At 37.1% G+C, this 10,686-nt stretch overlaps 1 protein-coding gene across 1 annotated transcript; it reads left to right on the top strand.

The window, feature by feature from the left end:
- Positions 1 to 450: 450 nt before the first annotated feature.
- LOC147284489 (putative disease resistance protein At5g66910) lies at positions 451 to 6,042 on the top strand. Its single transcript, XM_086242874.1, has 6 exons — positions 451 to 908; positions 1,310 to 2,656; positions 3,377 to 3,720; positions 4,018 to 4,382; positions 4,543 to 4,754; positions 4,912 to 6,042. The coding sequence occupies exons 1-6, from the start codon at positions 620 to 622 to the stop codon at positions 5,748 to 5,750; spliced, it is 3,396 nt and encodes a 1,131-aa protein (XP_086099000.1). The 5' UTR covers positions 451 to 619; the 3' UTR covers positions 5,751 to 6,042.
- Positions 6,043 to 10,686: the final 4,644 nt, after the last annotated feature.

The following is a 10,686-nucleotide window of genomic DNA, read 5'->3' as shown; positions in this document are numbered from 1 at the left end:
GGTAGGCTCTAGATTCCTTCATTCTACTTCTTGGTTGAAACGCAAGAGCAAACGACAATATCCAATCAGATTGAAGCACTAATGAATCCAAAAAACAGATATGAATCTAGACAGCAGAGGCTAGTTAACGGTGTTGAGAGAAGACGAGAAGAAAACAAGTTGTGGACCTGTCCAGTTGGCCAGTTGCATGTTTTTCGTGGATGGAAAATTTTGAAATTGAAAATTAAGACAGATGCTGAATTTCCATCCAATTCCTCACAATTATTTGTAGTACTGATTTTTTATTTTTTCAAAAATAAAATTTTGAAAAAGAAACAAGTGGTTCAGAGAGTCTCACGTACAACAATTTTTTGTTCAAAGCTAAACTTATTGTTTCAAAACTTTGTTCAATTCCTCCATTTAAGTCAAGATACTGCACCCTCTCTCTCTCTCTCTCTCTCTCTCTCTCTCTCTCTCTCTCTCTCTCTCTCTCTCTCTCTCTCTCTCTCTCTCGTTCTAATTAAGCTTTTAGATTAAAATAATCGGGTATGAATCTCATTTCAAATTGGGTAAGTGATTGTTTCTGATAAAGCAAAATTAGCTAAACTATGAGCAACTCGGTTGCAAAAGTAGCTAAACTATGAGCAACTCGGTTGCAAAAGCAACGCCTCCTAAACTGACAAGCAAAACCCAAAGAGATCTTGATGAGGTGAAGAGCAGACTGTCAAACATAGAGAAGTACTTAATCCCGCAGAAACAAGGGGATGTGATACAGACCTCGGCTTCAGATCTTGATGAAGTTAAGAGCAAGCTGTCAAATATAGAGAAGTACTTAATCCCACAGAAACAAGGGGATGAGATAGAGACCTCGGCGAGTTATATTACAGAGAACATGCCCGAGCCAAATGAAGCAAATGGCGGAGAACAAGGTGACTTTCTTGGAAATTGGTTTCTACAATTCTATATTGGCCTTCATACTATAAAATACTTTTACTATTATTACTCTTCCGCAAACATATTCTAACAAATTACATATACTTAGATTTATAAATCAGTATACAATTTTTTTTAATTTTCTTGTCTTAAGGTAGTTTTAAATTGTTCATCTCATGAAGCATTTATTTGGGGTACGTTTTTTGTCTTGTGCCATCACCAACGAAGTAATGGAAAGTTGAGTATACCTTGTACTGCAGTTTTTCAGTCTCCTGATTTGTTCTTTTCTTGGGTTCTAAATGACATTAAATTATTGGATTCCAAGTTTATGATAAGAGTCTCTTGATTGAAACAAATACAAGTTTTCTGATTTTGGTTTGTGTTGCAATTATAACAGTTGCGTCGTTAGACGAAGGGGCTGCTCTAGGAGCAGTATTTAGTAGGTTATTTGAGGCCGTTATAGAACTGAAGTACAAGACTCTGATATTTAAACCCCACCTTGAAAATCTCAAATTCACACTGGACTCCTTACAACCAGTGATCAAAGAGCTTGCAAGACATGACAAGGTATTGGAGTGGCCAAAAGAGGAAGTAGAAAATTTTAGAATAGATATGGAGCAGGGTGTAGAGCTTATTCACAAGTGCTCCAAGGTTCGTCCGTGGGCCTTCTACAAAAAGTATAAATACACCGACCAACTTTTTGGATTGGATGAATCTCTTCAAAGACAATTGAATATACTCCTAGAGCAGGTAGCAAGTAGGTCGAGGGAGAACTTGGTTTTGGTAAGAAATTTAGAGACAGCGATCGAGAATATTGGAAAGAGTGAAATTGTGCAAAATCAAGGTCTGTGTGAGATACCTGAGTCTCCATCCCACACAGTGGAATTGGATGTACCAAACAAGCAGGGAACAAGGGATTTGAAGGAGACATTGGTTAATATAGAGGTGGTACAAAATCAAACTGAAATTAAAGGTTCGAGTGCATTACCTGAACCTCCATTGTCTACAGTTGGATTGGATGTACCGAACAGGCAGGGAACAAGGGATGTGAACATGAGCGAGACATTGGTTTTAAGGAATATAGAGGTACCTGAACCTTCATTGCCTACAGTTAGATTGGATGTACCAAAAGTGCTGGGAAAAAGGCATGTGGATGAGAATCATGAGACATTGGTTTTGGCAAGTAATGGAGAACGTCTATTAATGGTATTTAAATTGCTTTATGAGGACGTTGAAGAAATAGTGCAAAAGGGGAAATTTAAACACCTCCTTGAAAGTATCAAATACAAGCTACACTCTTTACTACCACTGATAATGGAGCATTACTGGGAATTGGGTAGCCACGACCACAAGATAAAATATCTTACAATACAAATGGAGAAGGGCATAAAGCTTGTTGACAAGTTATCGAAGCTTCGTAATCAGAGCAGCTACAAAAAGTATATATACACCAAACAAGTTCGTGAATTGGATTGCTCTCTTCAAGACCTGTTAAAAATATTGAAATCGGTCCAGGAATTCAAGCTCAAGGAAATTAAAGCCAGTGGTATGGTAAGAACTCAAGCTGCTTGGCGTACAGTACCTGAACTTCCTTCTTTTACGGTTGGATTGGATATGCCTTTGAATGAATTGAAGAGGAAGCTTCTCAAGGATGATGGGGTACCAATGCTTGTGGTCATCGGTCCTGGAGGATGTGGGAAAACCACTTTGGCAACAAAGTTTTGTCAAGATGACCAAGTCAAAGGTATCGTATATATAATGATGGTATCAATTTTTCTTCTCCTAATTCCATCTTAAATTACTAAACTTTTACTTTCTAGTTCAAAAGTGTTATAATAGTAGTAATTAATCTGAAATTTAACATCATTTTATTTGTATTAGTGCTATTTCATTTTAAAGGTACCATATTCCTTAATTTAAATCCGATTTTATGAGAGTTTAACATTAATTGCACCGGCCCCCTTAGCCAAAAAAAAAAAAAAAAAAGGAACATTAACTAACTACTACACCCACATCTAATCTAGGTCTAGCTGTATCACTCAATCTGATGTTTCTTGAATAATATTACAGCTTTTTCTCAAAAAAAAAAAAAAAAAAAAAATCTAGGTCTAGCTGTAGCTAGAAATTCATTAATCTATTAATGTAGCTTCTTAGTAAAAAAGAAATATAGTGAAGCTACAAATCTTGTAATGTGCTGCTGCTTGAATATCATGTCGTTTATTGTATTCAAAGAGACCCCAGTTTTTTTACCCAAAAAAAAAAAAAAAAAGAGAGACCCGAGTCTCACTAGCTCTTTTCTTATTCGTTGTATATGCGGCTACAATATATATATTGGCATCGGGGGATATTCATTTTTATGACTTCAGCATTGTGTGTGTGTATATATCTGTTTCTTCTATGTATAATTATAGACAGACATAAATGACCTCACAATAACAGTCTTCTTATATTGTATTTTGGGTAGATAAATTCAAGAACATCTTCTTTGTCAAATCTTGCCAATTCAAAGCAAGTGCAAGGGCGCTGCGACAAGTTCTGGAGGAAGCAAGACCAAATCTTTCACTGTTGGTCGTGGATGATATGCATGGATCAGATCAAGAATCCCTTCTTGCGATACTTGATGCAATGGAGTTGGAATTTCCAACTTTCAAGATTTTGGTGACATCAAGATCTGAATTTATTCCAGGATTTGGATTTCCATTTTATTTAAAACCATTGGATCATGACAATGGAATGGAACTTTTTCATCATTCAGCTTCGTTGGGAGAAAAAAGCTCTCATCATATTCCAGAAGATCTTTCAAGAAAGGTGATTTTTTAGGTGCAATGCACAACATATATATGCTTATTTATGACTCACTAAATTAAGGGAGAAGAACTTATGCTTTTTACGCATAGCATCGAGTGAACACATCCATTTTCCATATCAACCTGCAAATAAAATATACATTTATGCTTAATTACTTCACTTATGAACCAAAACTCAAATAAAAATAAAGAGAAGTAGACAGTTATTAATTTAACCAATGATTTTGAGATACTTGAACATTCAGTCTGCAACTCAAATACTAATTGACTTCCTTTTGGAGAATTAATTGAACTGCAGATAGTAGAGCATTGTCATGGATTACCACTTGCCATTACAGTGATCGGAAAATCACTTTGTGGGCAGCCTATAGAGATCTGGCAAAAAAGAGTAATTGAATGGTCTAAAGGTTCTTCTATGTTTGATTTTGAGAATGATATGCTTGTTTGCCTACAAAGTAGCTTAGATACCTTGGTTGAAGAAAAGGCTATTCTCAAGGAATGTTTCGTGGACCTTGGTTCATTTCCTGAAGACCAAAGAATCCCTTTTGCTGCCCTCATTGATATGTGGGCAGAGTTATATGAGCTACATGAAGATAGTACTCTATCCATTACAAACCTCAGCGAGCTCACCAGCTTGAGTCTGGCTAATCTTGTAGTCACAAGGTATGCAGTCTTCTATGTTTCTCGTCTGATATTATATATGACTCTCGCTACTTCTCTTACATTCTCATGACTAGTTGCTCCTGATAATTAATTTGCTATTGCAATATGTATATATGTTGAAGAAATCTCTTCTAAGAAACTTAGTTTTGATCATAACCAGGAAGGAGAAGATGGAGGTGGATGGATACTACAGTGAACACTTTGTTACCCAGCATCATATGCTTAGAGAGCTTGCTATCTACCAGACGGAACTAGGCCCAATAGAAGATAGAAAAAGACTGAATATAGACATATGTGAGAACAATTTTCCTAAGTGGTGGACAGAACACAAGTATCATCCTAAGAAGGCTCGCCTAGTATCTATCTCAACTGGTTGTTCCATCTCTTTCTCTAGCAAATACATACATGTGCACCAAGCACACGTACACAGATGAGCATGCACACACACATATAAACACTAAGACTAGAATAGTACTTTCAAATCTTTAATTTCTCCCCACACTCACATCATATAGCATATCGTTTGCAGATGGAGTGTTCTCAACAAATTGGCACAACCTGCAACTACCAGAAGCTGAGGTTCTAGTTTTGAATTTTCAGACAAAGGACTATGACTTACCTGAATTTGTGGAGAAAATGGGTAAATTAAAGGTTCTAATAGTCACAAATTATGGTGTCTTACCTGCTGAATTAAGAAACTTTAAACTACTAAGTCGGTTACCAAATTTGAAGAGAATCAGATTAGAGGGAATTTCAATTTCTTCTATAACCAAGTACCCCATTCATTTGAGGAGTCTACAGAAGATATCTTCATTCATGTGTGATATCGGTCAAGCTTCTGGCAAGTATCCCATCCAAATTTTTGAAGCATTTCCAAACCTAGTGGAAATGAACATTGACTACTGCTATGATTTGGCGGAATTGCCCGCTGAGCTCTGTGATCTTATTCATCTTAAGAAGCTCAGTATCACTAACTGTCATAAGCTATCTGCCTTGCCTGAAGGGATTGGGAACCTGGTCAATGTAGAAGTTTTGAGGCTAAGGTCTTGTACAGACTTGTTAGAGTTGCCGGGCTCGACTAAGGACCTCAAAAAGTTAAACTATCTTGACATATCTTATTGCTTCAGCATTAAGGAGTTGCCTGAAGACATTGGTAAACTAGAAAGTTTAAGAAAGCTCGACATGAGACAGTGCTCACGTTTGCAGAAGCTACCTCCATCAGTTTCGGATTTTGAGAATTTACAGGAAGTGATATGTGATGAAGAGACAAAACGTTTATGGAAACCCTTCATACCCAGACTCAAAAACGTAGACATAAGGGAGGTCAATGAAGGAATCAACCTAAATTGGCTCAATATTGAGAGATAAATGTTTGACGTACGGTTGGAGCTAGCAATGTCCGGGCGCTACTATGAAAAAGCTAACAGAAGACTTGTAACAACGGGTGATTTGTGTTTCATTTTTCCTTTGTAATTTCGATCGTTGTCATTGCGGTTTTTTTGTTTTTTTGTTTTTTTTTTTTTCCTTTTATGTTTTTGTAAACAGTTGCGCATAGCAAAGCTTGCAATGTTTGCAGTGTAATAAAAACCAACATTGCGTGTACCAAAAAACCAACATTGCAATGTTTTGGACAACTTCCCTTGAGAACTTTTACGGCTTCGAAACTTAGTTGTGACTTTCACAAGAGACTTTAATATTGAGCACTATAGTTTAACCTAATATCATTTCAACTAAATTATCAGATTGTATGGCAAGAGAGCATTATCCTATAACATTTGTAATTAGTAATTAATTAAAAATTGAGAATAGAAATTGGTCTTGAAGCGCAAGCTTTGGACACGTACTCTCCTCCTTTCCTCGTTGAATCTGATCTGAAGCTCAAAACTCTGGGTTACACGCCAACTTATTAAAAAATTTCCTAAAACGGTAGGATTTGATTTCAAGATGCCTTGGTGAAATGGTATATACTCAAGACTAAAAATACCGTGCTAAAGAGAATTTGGTATCATTTCCAAAAACTGTATGTTTTTTATTTATTTTTATTTTTATGTCTCCTTACCTAATGTCCCCTCTCACTACACTGTTTAAGGCAGTACATAAAGCAAGCGACATCCCACCACAATTGTTATATATAGTATACTTAAAAATTAGATAAATTAAAAATTATTAAAATATTTTGTAATCGAATAAAAAGACAAACATAGTAAATATTTAAAAAAAATAAACCTGACCCTTAAATTAATTATATTGGCTTTGTTTTCTCACTTTGGCCCAGCCCACATGTTAATTAAATAGGTAAGCCTTTTCTGGCTAGCCTTACGAATTAGAATTACTTTTGTCATTAGGAATGGTGGCGCTTACTTAGCTTAATTAGGATTCCTTTGGAAACTGAATACAACATTGTAGAGACTGAATGCAACTAGACCACATTGGTCCTATTAGCTAGGTTTAATTCGGAATCCTTTCCCTATAGGAATTAGATAGCCCCTGAGTAGTATATTTAATTAAGCTGTGCGAGCAAAGATTATTTCTCTTAAAATCATTCACACAACAACTGCAATATTTACTCACTATGATGGCACAAGAGTTAATCAGAGGAACACTATTTACACAGCTGGACAATGGCGTTAACCAGGCGATCATAAACAGTAAGAGTACCAAGTTTCAACACATTCTCGAAGATCTCAAATTCACAATCAACTCTTTGAAACAATTGTGCAACGAAGAAAGTTGTTCGATAGGAGAGTGCGACCTGGAATTGAATCTCCCGAAAGAGGAAATAGAAAATCTAAAAAAACGAGTGGAGGAGGGAGTAAAGATGGTTGCCGTGCGCCCCAAGTTTCATAAGAGGGAGTTGAACTTGGGCTGCGCTGTAAACATTGATCATGATGACACCCACAACCAAATTGTTGAATTGGATAGGTCGCTGGAAAGACTGTTGGAAAAACTGAAGGTTCAGAAGGCAATGGATGTGAAGAAGTTCTTAATCGGGGCAAGCATCACCAAAGAGTACTTCCTCCTTGATGATGATGATGATGATGGAGTGATGAATAAAGACAGAGGGGCTGCTCTTGCAAAAGCATTTGGGATTGTTAGAAATTTAGAGGGTGTTTAGGACACTTGTAGCTAATGGCTTGTGTAAGCTTCTATTAGCTATCTATGCTTGATATGAGAAGTGTTTGAACTATAAAACAAAGTATCTTTTATTAATGAACAAAGGAGGATACAAGTGGAGATGTAGATGTCTAGGACAATAGGACTTTAGGACTAGTGGCTTTTAGTATTGCCTCTTGCTTGCACTTAGATATGGGTACATGCTATATATATAGAGAGTAGATGAACCCTCTTGACTTCTCTAGAACATCTATTAGTCACATGTTTATCATATATTCTAGATAATTCCACAAATTCTTAGACTTCTCTAGTTAAGATAGTTACTAATAGAATTATCTAGAATACTCTTTCTACTTCTCAAGCTATCTTATAGACTTTTAGAATTATGTAGAACTTTTTGGAATATTCTAGCTTTAATTTGTATGGGCTTTGAGGAAGTCTCTAGAATTTTGTAGTATTTTCCAATAATGTGCATTAATTTTCAACACTCCTCCTTAATGCACATTTGGGATACTCCAAGCATGCTTCGTAGCATTTCAAATCTTGGTCTTGGAAGTGCCTTGGTGAAGATGTCTGCTATTTGCTCCTCCGTCTTGCAATACTTGAGTTCTATCTCCTTGTTTGCTGAGACTTCACGTAGAAAGTGATGCTTGATGGCAATGTGTTTTGTCCTACCATGAAACACTGGATTTTTTGTCATCGCTATAGCAGACTTGTTGTCACAAAATATTTTAGTAGCTTCATTTTGTTGTTCTCCCATGTCTTCAAATATTCTTCTCAGCCATATAGCTTGGCAGGCCGAACTTGACGCTGACACATACTCCGCTTCGGCTGATGATTGTGCCACTGTCTCTTGTTTTCTTGAAGACCATGAGAATATGCCAGACCCAATTGTGAATGCATAGCCTGATGTACTTTTGAAGTCGTCCGCTCCAGCCCAGTCGCTATCTGTGAATCCGAAGAGGCTTGTTTCTATAGAAGGTCTATACCATATGCCATAGTCAATAGTTCCTTGCAAGTACCTTAATATTCTTTTTGCTGCTCCATAGTGTATCTGACTTGGAGTTTGCATAAACCTTGAAAGTAGGCTGGTCGCGTACATAATGTCTGGTCGAGTTGTTGTTAGATAAAGTAGGCTTCCAATGAGACTTCTGTACGTTGATGCCTCCGCTTTTCCGGATCCATCGTCATTTCTTAGCTTTTCATTGGTGATGAGTGGTGTAGCCACGGTCTTGCACCCAGACATCTTGAACTTCTTCAAGAGATTTTCAGTATACTTCTTTTGACATACAAAGATTCCATTTTCTTCTTGGCTTATCTCAATGCCAAGAAAATAGTGCAATTTACCGAGGTCACTCATCTCAAATGTCTTCATCATATCTTCTTTAAATTTTTGAATTAATTTTTCATTGTCTCCTGTATAGATAAGATCATCAACATATAGAGAGACAATAAGAATGGAGTTACCTTGAGTTTTGGTATAGAGTGTTGGCTCGCTTTTGCTTCTCTTAAATCCAGCATTGATGAAGTATTTGTCGATGCGGCTGTTCCACGCTCTTGGTGCTTGTTTAAGTCCATATAAGGCTTTCTTTAGTCTTAGGACTTTGTCTTCTCCTCCTTCCTCGATGAATCCTTGTGGTTGCTCCACATAGATTTCTTCTTCGAGCTCTCCATTTAGAAATGCTGATTTTACATCCAGTTGGTAGAGTTTCCACTTCTTTTGAGCTGCAAGAGCTATAAGTGCTCTTATTGTATCAAGTCTTGCCACTGGCGCAAAAGTTTCATTATAGTCTATTCCTGGCTGTTGTGAGTAGCCTTTAGCTACTAATCTTGCTTTATGTTTTTGTATTGAGCCATCAGGATTAATTTTGGTCTTATAGACCCATTTCACGCCAATGATTTCTTTATTTGGTGGGCATTCTACAAGCTCCCATGTTTTATTTTTCTTAATTGTTTTAATTTCTTCTTCCATAGCCTTCCTCCATACTTCTTGTTTTACTGCAGCTTCAAAACTTTCAGGTTCTAAAGTTATGAAGTTGCATGTTTCATATATATCTCTAAGTGATTTTACTCTTCTAGGTGATGACTCAAAGGAAGATTCATCTTCTATTGATGGAGGAGTTAAAGAAGATGCAGGAGGCGTACCTGGCGTTTCTGAAATTTCTCTTTCATGTGCGTCTTCTTCAGGCTGTTGTGTTGGGGTTGTCTCTGGTTCTCCTGACAGGACAGCACCTTTCTTCTCTATTTTTCCATCATCCCAATTCCAAGATGCAGATTCATCAAACTCGACATCTCGGCTGATCACGAGCTTCTTAGTTCTTGGATTGTAGACTCGATAGCCTTTAGATTGAGAACTATATCCCATAATATGCCAATTTCTGATTTTTCTTCTAGCTTATGTCTTTTTGGAGCTGGAATGTGCACATAGCATACACATCCAAAAACTTTGAGATGCTTTGCTGATGGCTTATGGTTACTCCACGCCTCAATAGGAGTCTTGTCTTGTAGAGTTTTTGTTGGACATCTATTTAGCAAGTATACTGCTGTGTATACTGCTTCTGCCCAAAATATCTTTGGTAGTCCTTTTTCAAATAGCATTGATCTAGCCATCTCCATTATAGTTCTATTTTTCCTTTCCGAGACTCCATTTTGTTCAGGAGCATAGCCCACTATCAATTGGTGCTCTACTCCTTCATCTTCATAAAACTTGTTGAATTCTTTTGAGGTGTACTCTTTACCTCTATCGCTTCTAAGAGCTTTGATGTATTGGCCACTTTGTTTTTCGACATGAGCCTTGAACTTCTTAAAGACTTTGAAGACTTCTGATCTTTCACGTAGAAAATAAACCCATGTCATTCTAGAATAGTCATCAATGAAAAGAATGAAGTACCTGCTTTGATCGAGAGATGGGGTCCTCATTGGTCCACAGACGTCTGTATGCACGAGCTCCAACAAGGCTTTTGCTCTCCAAGCCTTTCCGGATGGAAATGCTTGTCGATGTTGTTTGCCAAGTTGACAACCTTTGCAGACATCACCACTCTCCTTTATGCTTGGCAAATCTCTCATCATATTTTTCTGGTGAAGTAATTGTAGTCCATGAAAGTTGAAGTGGCCAAATCTTTCATGCCAAAGCCATGAATCTTCTAGTTCTACTTTCATGGCCATATTTTTGACATATTGCCAATGGATG

Source organism: Dryas octopetala, chromosome 5 (genome assembly GCF_963921425.1).
Source record: "Dryas octopetala chromosome 5, drDryOcto1.1, whole genome shotgun sequence".
NCBI classification, from domain to species: domain Eukaryota; kingdom Viridiplantae; phylum Streptophyta; class Magnoliopsida; order Rosales; family Rosaceae; genus Dryas; species Dryas octopetala.
The sequence above is the reverse complement of the archived record's forward strand: the minus strand, read 5'-3'. Positions and strand labels throughout refer to the sequence as shown.